Source organism: Ostrea edulis, chromosome 4, assembly GCF_947568905.1.
Source record: "Ostrea edulis chromosome 4, xbOstEdul1.1, whole genome shotgun sequence".
In the NCBI taxonomy this organism is placed as follows: domain Eukaryota; kingdom Metazoa; phylum Mollusca; class Bivalvia; order Ostreida; family Ostreidae; genus Ostrea; species Ostrea edulis.
Window position 1 is genome coordinate 18745388 of NC_079167.1, and position 16179 is coordinate 18761566.

At 33.8% G+C, this 16179-nt stretch overlaps 1 protein-coding gene across 1 annotated transcript in view; it reads right to left on the reverse strand.

Moving 5' to 3' along the window:
• LOC125670462 (protocadherin Fat 4-like) overlaps nucleotides 1–16179 on the reverse strand; it is a 249559-nt gene that overhangs the window by 145396 nt on the left and 87984 nt on the right. The window contains exon 23 of the mRNA XM_056161239.1: nucleotides 10897–11112. Within this exon, the coding sequence (XP_056017214.1) occupies nucleotides 10897–11112 (216 nt within the window). The remainder of the gene's footprint in view (nucleotides 1–10896; nucleotides 11113–16179) is intronic.

Sequence of the window (16179 nt, forward strand, 5' to 3'; positions counted from 1 at the left end):
AAAGCAGATGTTCAATTTACAACTTAATTCTGAACACAATTGAATAGTTTCTAGTGTTTGACACATCTCATTTTGTTTTAAACATGATATTTTCTATTAAGCAAACTATATGTAAAGAAAATGATGGCACAAGCCTTGTTTACATAATGAAGAATTATAAGTGACATATCTCACTTGTAACTCAACAACTGATGTTCAAATTGTGGTTAATCATTATGAATGATTTAGTTAAGCATTGTAAACCATACATGTAAAATGAAAAATAAAATTTGCAAATTTGCAGCTTAAATCGTGTCCATCCCCCCCCCCCCCTTTTAAAAGAAGTACTGTCTTTGTATGATGTAGATAATAACTGTACAACAACATAGAATTTGAAAAGTTTGAAACTTTGCAATAAAGCAAGATCACGTTTGATTAATGAGCACCATTGAAAAACTTCATCATGTAAGTATTTCTTAGATGTTGGCAATACATGTACGTTATGACCTGAATAATTGAGATAGAAAATCCAATAAGATAACAATGTAAAAGTAAAACATGGCTGAGTTTTAAGCAGAGATAGACAACACAGAGACACAAAGTAAATTTCTAGGTTTTCCTCCTCACACTCTTGGAAGGCAAGGAGCAAGGGCTGCATATGAGCAATAAGATTGTTTGCCATCCTTAGGTTATATAATAGCAATATTGTTTTCGATACATACCATTTCAATTTTTTTTTTATTTTTCCATATGAAAAAAGATACAAATTCTCTCATGTTTGTCAGTGTCTGAAAAAAGTATCTTTAGAAATATTGTAATACTCATATAGCCAGTACAATTAAATGAATATATCTGTTAATTCAATATTGTGGCTATAACTTCCAGTGGCGGATCTAAGATTTCTCTTTTTTTTTTAAAAAGTGGAGGGCCAATAGGTTGGGGATCCAATATTTTGAGGTTTTTACGAGTAAGGTTATTTTTATGGGTTATTCTAGCTATACTTTATCCATCATAAAATCAATGAATAACAACAAATACTTCATTTCTTTATCCTTATACACTTCTTTTTATGTATAGTGTCAAATCGTATATTTTTGCTGTTTTGTCGTTAATTTTGTTTTTAATACAGAAAAGGGAAATGACCCCAGGGCCCTGCTGCTTTCATTGAAAATTGTTGTTAACTTGTATTTTACTTAATAATACATATAAGTGATAGTATTCCTTCATCGAACTACTTTTCTAGAGAAAAATTTAATTCTTAATGTGCTTTCAATTACAATAATTGTCTACCACTATGAAAATTTAAACACAATTCTTTCTTTTGAAGTTTATTTCCAAGAAATTCAAAACGCCAAGATGAAGGTGTTCAAAGAAAATTCGCGCTCTTAGCTCTCGAAATATGTTCAACTCCAACAAAATTCAAATTTCAAGATAAAAATTTTAAACTCCAAGAAAAGTGAAAGTCCAAGAAATATGTTAAAATACAATTTTAAACTTTCCATTTTAAGATTTCAATTATCAGGAAATGATATTAAAAGTTTTTGATTTTTATCATAAACTCCAAATGTTTTTTTTTCTGTACACGACAAATGTCATTAGAAATGAAATTCTAAAAAAAACTTGCCGGTGCATACTTTCAATTAAATTATACTGGAAACAATGTTTAAATGTTCCTCAAAAACTATTCTTAATATCTGTTTTATCATCAATCACATTTCAATCCTCAGTATGGAGCTTACTCTCTTAACGTCGACGAAATGCACTGCTAAAAGCATTGTACTTTCATTCAGCCATAGAAATAAAGTGAAATGGAAGCTTAATGAAGGGATAAAAACTGATCACACAATTATAAGTAACTGAGTTTGATACTGATGTCAACCAATTTTGATTTATTCTACAATTCCCCAACTGACAAAAATGGAAGGACGATCTAGTATTCAAATTATACATTAATCAAGCAATCTTAAATTTCTTTCATCGGTAACAAAACTGTCTTTAAAGTGGTAAATTCAACAACAAAAATAGATGAATTCGAAAAAAAAAATTCCATCATTAGTAGTTCTTTCTTTTCTTTTTCATTTTTTCTCCTTGAAATAATTCAACTTTTCGAAGAAAAAAAAAATACGTTACATGGAATTACTGTAGAATCATTTAAATTCGTGGGGCCAATTTTCGCGGATTGCTGAATTTTTACGGATTCTTGGGGACGTAATTTCGTGGATTTATACACTTGTAATATATATTGTATATATACAATATATATTGTATATTCGACGAGGATGCAATTTCGTGGGTGAGGGGTACCCACGAATTGCACGAAAATTGAGCCACCATGAATTCTACTGATTCCACAGTAGCGCTTGGCATTGAGTGATTCGATTTTAATAGTTAGTATTATCCATGGTCGAGTGGTCCCGCCCCATGTACCCTGCGACAACTTATTTTTGCAATTGGAACCATTTCTGGAGAAGTATTGTTTTGTCGCATCTGCTATGACGCAACAGTGCACTTTCTGAATAAAGTCATAGAATACGCAATTGAACTCTTCTATTGTTTTTCCTCATGGAAGTCAGAGTAGTTTAGCTATGGGATATACTCAGTTTATTCATTAAACAAGAAATTGTGCGAACTTAACATATGTTGAAATGTGAAACTTTTATATTACATCTACGTTGTAAATGTTCTGTCTTGGTTAACAAAAATTCTATTACAGAAATGTTTATCATTGCTTTAAAATTAAAAAAATTCTACTACAGAAATGTTTATCATCGCTTTAAAATTAAAAAATTCTACTACAGAAATGGTTATCATCGCTTTAAAATTAAAAAAATCTACTACAGAAATGGTTATCATCGCTTTAAAATTAAAAAATTCTACTACAGAAATGGTTATCATCGCTTTAAAATTAAAAAATTCTACTACAGAAATGGTTATCATCGCTTTAAAATTAAAATGTTCATCGACATCTGCAAGACCTCAGTTGCTTTAGATAAACATCGTAATTCATTACGTACTGAACAGGGGCGATACCATTCAAGGCGAACAGGTAAATGGGACAACCCACTCAGAGCGAACAGGTAATGGGATGAAACCATTCGGATTCAGTAGCTTGATTATATTAACACACATACCGTTTTCATGCATCTGCACAAGATCATTACTCGTATACAAATAATATGAATAAAATCTAAGAAATCTATTCATATCTTCACTATCATTCTGTTTCCTATCAGAGATTTCAATTTCATCCATATATTTGATAAAGAATCGTCTCTATTTGTGACTAATTGCATATCGGAAGCTTCTACTTTGAGACTGTTAGGTTTGTTTTTTTTTGTTTTTTTTTTTTTGTTTTTTTTTTGGGGGGGGGTGTAAATATTTCTCTGTTGTGCTATTTATAGTCAAACTGGCTACTTGCGTGCCTATAGTCAAAGGTTTGCTTTCAGAAAAGCCCAGCTAATAATTGGGGCAACAGATATTGTCATTAAAATTCTTGGACGAAATATAAAGTGTGCGTTGTCATCTTTAGATAAAATGAACGTGAAACCGATCTGCCACAAATTAAAGAATATATTTGCTTTTCTTCCACCTCTTGTTAATAGTATTAAACTCAATATATGTCACTCTTTACACCTTTGGGACAAAAATATATTTCGCCACATATACTTCGTTATCTTAAGTTAAACCATTGGATCAATATTTCAAGTATATGTTGGTAAACTTTTCTCGAGTACCAAAGAATATGGTGCCGAGAGAAGCGAGGGATCAAATCGAGTAGTGAGAGAATAGTTTAATTACATTCTTCATACGTGTTTCACACGAGTACATAAACTCTTTTAAGATTTATGTTTAACTTATCATAACCCTTCTGTATTATTTATCCTTTAATCAAAATCATCAGAATTTATCTTGATTGGTACAATCTTATACCGGCCGGTTTTGATAATTAGTAACCTCAAGGTAAGTTTACCTGTATTCTGCAGTCAGGTAAGGCGTACAGTGAGTAGTTTTCAAGTAAGTTCATGTTTTTTTTCTTCTGCACATTCAACATACCTTCATTCATTTTTCTAGACCATATGCCATGTCTGGATTTAAGTCAAAACGTTTTGGACATTATTAGGATTTGTTTTCGGGTATGATAGAAAAGGCGTGCATGCATTTTCTAGACATGATCTGTTTGAATGACCAAAGTGACCAACAAAACATGCTGATAGAGCAATATAGATATCAAATAACGAGTTACAAAATGTAGATTACTGTGTGTTGCTTTGTGAACGAAACCCCAAGACATGATGTGAATATACATTTTATGCTATTTTATCGAAGTGTTAGTGACAGCATGAGAGAGAGAGAGAGAGAGAGAGAGAGAGAGAGAGAGAGAGAGAGAGAGAGAGAGAGAGAATAAATTTCTTTTATATCACTCTATCAGCATAATTATTTGATTTCCTGTTTCTGTTGGTTGCCCACCAAACATTTACTAATGTTTGTGTGTGGTAGTTTACTATAGTGGAGACACTATGTTCAGAGAGCATGCCATCATGTCCTTGATTACTTACCAATCATTGATAACTATTGGTTTAATGATTATAGATACAATGGTAGGGTTACCCAAGCATGAAGCTTGGACTTGGGGTGTATCAAGTGATTTGGTACACGCAAAAAAAATATTCGAGGTGTGAAACATGTACTAACTACACGATCTAACTGTGTGTGAAACATGTACTAACTACACGATCTAACTGCTCTCTTCTATTCCCTTTTTTTTTTTGGTGCATGATCCTCACCTTTATCTTAATCGTTAGGTTTTTGTGGTATTCTGTGTATCCATGATACTCATCGTTATCTATGATACTCATCGTTATCCATGATACTCACCGTTATCTATGATACTCACCGTTATCTATGATACTCATCGTTATCTATGATACTCATCGTTATCTATGATACTCACCGTTATCCATGATACTCATCGTTATCTATGATACTCACCGTTATCCATGATACTCATCGTTATCTATGATACTCACCGTTATCCATGATACTCATCGTTATCTATGATACTCATCGTTATCTATGATACTCATCGTTATCTATGATACTCACCGTTATCCATGATACTCATCGTTATCTATGATACTCACCGTTATCTATGATACTCATCGTTATCTATGATACTCATCGTTATCTATGATACTCACCGTTATCCATGATACTCATCGTTATCCATGATACTCACCGTTATCCATGATACTCATCGTTATCTATGATACTCACCGTTATCCATGATACTCACCGTTATCTATGATACTCATCGTTATCTATGATACTCATCGTTATCTATGATACTCACCGTTATCCATGATACTCATCGTTATCTATGATACTCATCGTTATCTATGATACTCATCGTTATCTATGATACTCACCGTTATCCATGATACTCATCGTTATCTATGATACTCACCGTTATCCATGATACTCACCGTTATCTATGATACTCATCGTTATCTATGATACTCATCGTTATCTATGATACTCACCGTTATCCATGATACTCATCGTTATCTATGATACTCATCGTTATCTATGATACTCATCGTTATCTATGATACTCACCGTTATCCATGATACTCATCGTTATCTATGATACTCACCGTTATCCATGATACTCATCGTTATCTATGATACTCACCGTTATCCATGATACTCATCGTTATCTATGATACTCATCGTTATCTATGATACTCACCGTTATCCATGATACTCATCGTTATCTATGATACTCACCGTTATCTATGATACTCATCGTTATCTATGATACTCATCGTTATCCATGATACTCACCGTTATCTATGATACTCATCGTTATCTATGATACTCATCGTTATCTATGATACTCACCGTTATCCATGATACTCACCGTTATCTATGATACTCATCGTTATCCATGATACTCACCGTTATCTATGATACTCACCGTTATCCATGATACTCACCGTTATCCATGATACTCATCGTTATCCATGATACTCATCGTTATCCATGATACTCACCGTTATCTATGATACTCATCGTTATCTATGATACTCATCGTTATCTATGATACTCACCGTTATCCATGATACTCACCGTTATCTATGATACTCATCGTTATCCATGATACTCACCGTTATCTATGATACTCACCGTTATCCATGATACTCACCGTTATCCATGATACTCATCGTTATCTATGATACTCATCGTTATCTATGATACTCATCGTTATCCATGATACTCATCGTTATCCATGATACTCATCGTTATCTATGATACTCATCGTTATCTATGATACACATCGTTATCTATGATACACGTTATCTATGATACTCACCGTTATCTATGATACTCATCGTTATCTATGATACTCATCGTTATCTATGATACTCATCGTTATCTATGATACACATCGTTATCTATGATATACGTTATCTATGATACTCACCGTTATCTATGATACTCACCGTTATCCATGATACTCATCGTTATCCATGATACTCATCGTTATCTATGATACACATCGTTATCTATGATACACGTTATCTATGATACTCACCGTTATCTATGATACTCACCGTTATCCATGATACTCACCGTTATCTATGATACTCATCGTTATCCATGATACTCATCGTTATATATGATACACGTTATCTATGATACTCACCGTTATCTATGATACTCATCGTTATCTATGATACTCATCGTTATCTATGATACTCATCGTTATCCATGATACTCACCGTTATCTATGATACTCATCGTTATCTATGATACTCATCGTTATCCATGATACTCACCGTTATCTATGATACTCACCGTTATCCATGATACTCACCGTTATCCATGATACTCACCGTTATCTATGATACTCATCGTTATCCATGATACTCACCGTTATCTATGATACTCACCGTTATCCATGATACTCACCGTTATCCATGATACTCATCGTTATCTATGATACTCATCGTTATCTATGATACTCATCGTTATCCATGATACTCATCGTTATCCATGATACTCATCGTTATCTATGATACTCATCGTTATCTATGATACACATCGTTATCTATGATACACGTTATCTATGATACTCACCGTTATCTATGATACTCATCGTTATCTATGATACACATCGTTATCTATGATATACGTTATCTATGATACTCACCGTTATCTATGATACTCACCGTTATCCATGATACTCATCGTTATCCATGATACTCATCGTTATCTATGATACACATCGTTATCTATGATACACGTTATCTATGATACTCACCGTTATCTATGATACTCACCGTTATCCATGATACTCACCGTTATCTATGATACTCATCGTTATCCATGATACTCATCGTTATATATGATACACGTTATCTATGATACTCACCGTTATCTATGATACTCATCGTTATCTATGATACTCATCGTTATCTATGATACTCATCGTTATCCATGATACTCACCGTTATCTATGATACTCATCGTTATCTATGATACTCATCGTTATCTATGATACTCACCGTTATCTATGATACTCATCGTTATCCATGATACTCACCGTTATCTATGATACTCATCGTTATCTATGATACTCATCGTTATCCATGATACTCACCGTTATCTATGATACTCACCGTTATCCATGATACTCACCGTTATCCATGATACTCATCGTTATCTATGATACTCATCGTTATCTATGATACTCATCGTTATCCATGATACTCATCGTTATCTATGATACTCATCGTTATCTATGATACACATCGTTATCTATGATACACGTTATCTATGATACTCACCGTTATCTATGATACTCATCGTTATCTATGATACTCATCGTTATCTATGATACTCATCGTTATCTATGATACACATCGTTATCTATGATATACGTTATCTATGATACTCACCGTTATCTATGATACTCACCGTTATCCATGATACTCATCGTTATCCATGATACTCATCGTTATCTATGATACACATCGTTATCTATGATACACGTTATCTATGATACTCACCGTTATCTATGATACTCACCGTTATCCATGATACTCACCGTTATCTATGATACTCATCGTTATCCATGATACTCATCGTTATATATGATACACGTTATCTATGATACTCACCGTTATCTATGATACTCATCGTTATCCATGATACTCATCGTTATCCATGATACTCATCGTTATCCATGATACTCATCGTTATCTATGATACTCATCGTTATCTATGATACACATCGTTATCTATGATACACGTTATCTATGATACTCACCGTTATCTATGATACTCACCGTTATCTATGATACTCATCGTTATCTATGATACTCATCGTTATCCATGATACTCATCGTTATCTATGATACTCATCGTTATCTATGATACACATCGTTATCTATGATACACGTTATCTATGATACTCATCGTTATCCATGATACTCACCGTTATCTATGATACACATGTTATCTATGATACACGTTATCTATGATACTCATCGTTATCTATGATACACGTTATCTATGATACTCATCGTTATCCATGATACACATGTTATCCATGATACTCACCGTTATCTACGATACACATCGTTATCTATGATACACGTTATCTATGATACTCATCGTTATCCATGATACTCACCGTTATCTATGATACTCACCGTTATCTATGATACACGTTATCTATGATACTCACCGTTATCTATGATACTCATCGTTATCTATGATACTCATCGTTATCTATGATACTCATCGTTATCTATGATACACGTTATCTATGATACTCACCGTTATCTATGATACTCATCGTTATCTATGATACTCATCGTTATCTATGATACACGTTATCTATGATACTCACCGTTATCTATGATACTCATCGTTATCTATGATACACACCGTTATCTATGATACTCATCGTTATCTATGATACACGTTATCTATGATACTCACCGTTATCTATGATACTCACCGTTATCTATGATACACGTTATCTATGATACTCACCGTTATCTATGATACTCACCGTTATCTATGATACACGTTATCTATGATACTCACCGTTATCTATGATACTCATCGTTATCTATGATACTCATCGTTATCTATGATACTCATCGTTATCTATGATACTCATCGTTATCTATGATACACATGTTATCTATGATACACATGTTATCCATGATACTCATCGTTATCTATGATACACATGTTATCTATGATACACATGTTATCTATGATACACATGTTATCCATGATACTCATCGTTATCTATGATACTCATCGTTATCTATGATACACATGTTATCTATGATACACATGTTATCCATGATACTCATCGTTATCTATGATACTCATCGTTATCTATGATACACATGTTATCTATGATACACATGTTATCCATGATACTCATCGTTATCTATGATACTCACCGTTATCTATGATACTCATCGTTATCTATGATACTCACCGTTATCTATGATACACATGTTATCTATGATACTCATCGTTATCTATGATACACGTTATCTATGATACACATCGTTATCTATGATACACGTTATCTATGATACTCATCGTTATCTATGATACACGTTATCTATGATACACATCGTTATCTATGATACACGTTATCTATGATACACATCGTTATCTATGATACACGTTATCTATGATACACATCGTTATCTATGATACACGTTATCTATGATACTCATCGTTATCTATGATACTCATCGTTATCTATGATACTCATCGTTATCTATGATACACATCGTTATCTATGATACTCACCGTTATCTATGATACTCACAGTTATCTATGATACACACCGTTATCTATGATACACGTTATCTATGATACACATCGTTATCTATGATACACGTTATCTATGATACTCATCGTTATCTATGATACACGTTATCTATGATACACATCGTTATCTATGATACACATGTTATCTATGATACACATGTTATCTATGATACTCATCGTTATCTATGATACTCATCGTTATCTATGATACACATGTTATCTATGATACACATGTTATCTATGATACTCATCGTTATCTATGATACTCATCGTTATCTATGATACTCATCGTTATCTATGATACACATGTTATCTATGATACACATCGTTATCTATGATACACGTTATCTATGATACTCATCGTTATCTATGATACACGTTATCTATGATACACATCGTTATCTATGATACACGTTATCTATGATACACATCGTTATCTATGATACACGTTATCTATGATACCCATCGTTATCTATGATACACATGTTATCTATGATACACATGTTATCTATGATACTCATCGTTATCTATGATACTCACCGTTATCTATGATACACATGTTATCTATGATACACATGTTATCTATGATACTCATCGTTATCTATGATACTCATCGTTATCTATGATACTCACCGTTATCTATGATACACATGTTATCTATGATACACGTTATCTATGATACTCATCGTTATCTATGATACACGTTATCTATGATACTCACCGTTATCTATGATACTCACCGTTATCTATGATACACATGTTATCTATGATACTCATCGTTATCTATGATACACGTTATCTATGATACTCATCGTTATCTATGATACTCACCGTTATCTATGATACTCATCGTTATCTATGATACACATGTTATCTATGATACTCATCGTTATCTATGATACACGTTATCTATGATACACACCGTTATCTATGATACACATGTTATCCATGATACTCATCGTTATCTATGATACACGTTATCTATGATACACACCGTTATCTATGATACACATGTTATCTATGATACACGTTATCTATGATACTCACAGTTATGTTGATTCTGATGTTTTGTGTGGTATTTCGCATACTTATTTTTGAGTAACGTCTGTTATTGTAAGCCTCTATCACATAAATGCCAGTATCATTCCGCGTTAAATTTCTCGTTGCTGACATCTGTCCTGTATTGGTATTAATACTGAACGACACTCCTGTCCCATTCACTAGTCTATAGAGTACAACATCTTTAGCATCCTCGTCTGTTGCCTTAAAATACAAAAAAGGTGGTGGACTAAACGGATTATAAATCACAGTGGAAAACACACAAGCTTCACCAGCGACTGTCCGAGACGTTCAGCACTTGCCCTGACTAAAGACTGACAATGTGAAACTCTTTGTAGCATATGTTACTGAAAAGATTGCACTTTGCATACTCGTGAATAATCATTTCAAAGAAATAATTTTCAATACATTTACCTATCCCTGACGCCCTTTCTTATTGGAATGTCTCTGTGAAATCCCATCTCCCAAATGCAATCATTATTCTACATATTATTGACTTTTCGTGGATTGATAGCATGCCACAATTGTTATGAATAGTTAACCATACAAAAAGCAACACTGATTTCAACTGATGATTGAGATGCTTTCTAAAAGACCTTTTTGTTAGAAATTAAGCCTGATGAAACATTCACAGCCATGGTCAGATAAGACTTCTTTCTCCTGTGCGTTGACAATGGAATTGTTAGACCCTGTTCTCAGGTAATTAACTTCTATGAACCAATTAAATTTTGCAATGTTTCTTTCTCGCATTATCACCATTGTGAGGTCGGTTTTATCCTTGCGAGACAGCCATGCGAGATTTTTCTGTTTCAGACTGCTGCGACGTCATTTGATTGTGACGTCATATATTTTTCTATGATTAATTTTATGTTATACGGTGAAGATTTACGTTACACAGTGAAGTAAAATATTTTGCATCGTTTTCTCTAAATTTTAATGTGATATAGCTTTCTGATAGACAATTTTGGGTGAGTTTGTTTAGTTTACTCTTAAAGTGTAAATCATTTTCGGGTATGCTTTTTCAAAGCTCCTAATTTTATGCACTAAACTATAGGTATGTGAGAAGAATAATCCTTCCTTATTTACTCGTGTAACATAGTAAAATTCCACCTCTGGAACAAGATTTGCAGTCTAGAAAATCCACAAAGCCTCGTTCTAGACTGCGAATCGTGTTCCCTCGGTGGAATTTCCCTATCACAAACTCGTTCTAATGAAGGATTATATTAGTCTTTAACCATTTAAATGCTCTGATTTACTACTGTTTGTAACTATTTTGGTCATACTTTTGTTAGTAACCACTAAACCATGCGACATAGAACCGTGACACACTGCGGAACCATTATCTCGTTTCCAATTCTTAGTATGCTCCACGAGATCTCACTTTCTGCGTTTACATGAGCAACTTTTCTGCAAACAAGCACACGTACCAGATAGTGAGAGCACGTAACATCGTTTTCGAAAGTGGACGGGGGACAGACGAAGACTAAGTTGACTTCATATTTTATTGAAAATTCTTAACATAAACCCGTAAAGGGGTGGTATCTTTCGACATACACAGCACAGTACATGACTGTAAAAAGCGATCAGTCAAGATATCGATCCTTGCATTGAAAAACATAAAAGAAATTGCATGTAATAATAATTTACTGGATAAGTATATTGCCAGGGGGGGGGGGGGTCTTGCACCCCCTCTGATGGTCAACATCCATAATTATAGAATATAAATTGTATTCTGGTCTTGAAAAATTGAGATAGGGAATAGCTTTTGCTTCTTAAAATAACGTATTGAAAAATTTTAATGGAACAGGGTAAAGTTTGAGAATCTGATCATGATGTGGACCTAATTGTCTGTGTACGTAAGAAGAAACAAGAGGCCCATGGGCCTAGAATCGCTCTTCTGATACATTGTAGAACAGGCAAAAATTCTCACTAACCAAGATTCATCAATTAACAAAGTTTGATGATGTTAAGGCAAATAGTACCTGAAATGTAACTGTCCAAAAGTAGGTCACGGTGACCTACTTTTGGTCGACACACTGAAGACTCAAGAGACTCAAGACCCATCAACTGACAAAGTTTGATGATTGTAAGTCAAATAGTATCTGAAATATTCAAATATAGCCGTCAAAATCCAAAAATAGGTCACGATGACCTACTTTTTAGTCAACACACTCTGTAGATTCAACATGCATCAACTGACAAAGTTTGATAAATATAAGTCAAATAGTATCTGAAATATTAAAATATAGCTGTCAAATTCCAAAAGTATGTCACGGTGACCTACTTTTTGGTCAACAAACTATGAAGACTCAAGCTTTCATATTGTCCAAAATATGCATCTAAAATTGAAAATGTGAAATTTGAATGTCTGCAAAATTCAAAAAGTAGGTCACTGAGACCTACTTTTTTATGAATATGTTTTGAGGCCTCTAGACGCATCAACTACAAGGTTTGATGATTCTAAATCTCTCGGTATCTGAAATAACAACCTAAAATGTATTTATAAATGATTAGCCATAAAATTCAGAAAGTAGGTCATGGTGACATACTTTATACATGACGCAGTTCAAGGTCCCATGATCCATTAACTGACAACCTTTGATGATCATAGGCTCAAAAGTGTCCAAGACAAGCATCAAAATCCATTTAATAATAATTACCTGCGAAATTCAAAAAGTAGGTCACCATAACCTTCTTTTGAGACAACATGATATTAAGTCCTAAGATGCATCAACTGACAAAATTTGATGATCCTAGTCCTTATAACAAGCAAAATATCAAAGTCTTAACAAAACAAAATTTAAGGTCAACTTTGAAGTGACCTTGAGACCACACCCTTCGCCCCAGGATGATGCCTTGAACATTTTTTTTTATCTACAACCTATCCTCATTCTTATGCATAAGTTTGGTGATAATTTGTCTAGTGGTTCTTGATTTTTTAGCAACCACTACTTTTGTTTGCATTTTCCTAATTATCTCCCCTTGTTAAAGGGTCACAACCCTAGTTTTCATGAAAGCCCATGGGCCAAGGCTACCCTGTGACAAATTTGACAAAAATTGGCCAAGGGGTTCTTGAGATATAGCCCTTTTCCCAAATAGTTGACGCACACCGCACACCGCACGCCAAACATATGACCATTTTTGATTAAAAAATAAATCAAATGAGACACTGTATATTTGGTCTTCTGTATGAACGATGTCATTATTACGTTTACGTCTTTGTGTATTTGTAAAAAGTCCTTACACATACGTTATTTCATTTGGGCTAGTAAGATTCCCTACATCGCATACGTTGTCGTTGCACCCATACGGAAATGCAGTACCTGATGTCTTGATCCAGTGCTCTTCTCGTCGAAAAGTGGTACTTAAAGTTGGGTTGCTAGTATGATGGTAATTTATTTATAGAATTCTGACCCTCGTGGACAAGAAGCAATGATCAGGGAGCTTAATATCTTTACAGAGAAGTTGATGATCACTAACATTTTTTTGAAACCATGTGTCCCGATATTTTTTAATTAGTAACTTTTTATATTTTTAGACATGGATCAGCCGACAAAATACAGAAACTACATCTAATAGATGGAATCCTATTGATGAATATATCACAGGTTTTACAGTTTTTGACAAAATATTTGATAATGAAACATATGATGTTCGAAATGGAATTCTTAAATACATAGCATTCAATAATTTGGGCATATCACATCTGTACCAAAACCTGTTTATTTGACGACTGTACACATGCCAGATCGTTAATGTCTCGGAGGTCACGAACCATTCTATTAGAGTCTATGCCGCTTGTAGTCTCCACGGAGTCACACCTTTTTTTATGTTGAGCAACGTGTCAGCCAGTATTGAATATTTATTTCTTATATTAGCGACAAGTATCCTGGAAAACAGAATATCCACCTGAAGAGACACATGCTCGATAGTCAAATGAAAAGGTGAAAATAACTGACAGTGATGAATCTCTTAACTCCAATAAGAAATAAAAATGAAGAGTAGGACGATCACAGATCCCTGACATACCAGATTTAAAAACTTGTTATACGCAGAACTTGCTCTTGCGTATCGATTCAGTTGAGAGAGATAAACACCATATGCAGGTGATGATGTAATATTGTTACATAAATACAGGAAGTTGATGGAGAAACTGATGTCATACCTTTTTCATGTGAATGAAAAGGTGAAGATGAAGAACAGTAATCAATCTCATAACACCCACAATGAATGCAGAATGATGAGCTGGGCAAACACGGACCTCTGAACACACCAGAGGTAGGATCAGGTACCTACACATGCATACATTATAAAGCCAAGTCTTTAATTTATTACGAGAAAAGGTCGTGTAAAAAGTTGGAAAGTTGTACGTTTTGATGCTTTTGATTTGGAAAATGTTAGGTGATTTCAAATTTGCTAAACCTGTTTTTGGATTTTTAAGGTACACATTTGATTTCCACTATTTTAGATATCACCCATTTTCACCTAAAATGCATCCCCGTGTGATATTCTTGTTTTTGAAAAATTGACAAAGGATCGAATTGTTCTATCCAAATGAATTATGTGATAACCGAGCCACTTTGCTACTATGTTAATGAATCAAAACGAAAAAGCAATGAAGGATGATCTATCTCATAACTACTATAAGGGCAAACATGAACTTCTGGACATATCAGAGTTGGGGTCAGGTGCCTAGGGAGATTAAGCATCCCCTGCGAAGCCTATACCTCGATAAGGTAAATGCAGGAATTGGTAGTCAAATTCAATGTTTATTCTAAGACCAGTTTCTGATTACATTTAAACATTCAAACAAATAAAATTTTAAGAACTGTAGTCATGGACTGGTGTGTTAATTTCAAAATTAACAGAGGAAAATTTTACTTCAAAATAATTTTTCAAACAAATGCTATTGACGGCGTACATGTAATAATTGGTATAGAATGTGTCAGACAGCATTTGATGCAATGGTAGCTTATTTTGACAAAGTGAATCGTTATAACAACCATATAATTTGTGAAATACTTACTTTTAACGGAACTTTCGAAACGTGTACATGTATTATCAATTTGCTTCTCCTTGGCTTGCCTGATTAATTTTTTTAACTGATCATACGCAAAAGAAAGCTCTTGCAATTTGAATTATTGAATACTGCTACTATAAATTTGGGAAGCTGACGATGGAGAAGCTGAAGTTAAACCGTTTGTCCTAAAGTTCAGATGTTAGTTTGCCGTTAATATCTGTTTTCAATAAAACATCGAAGTACGAAACAGA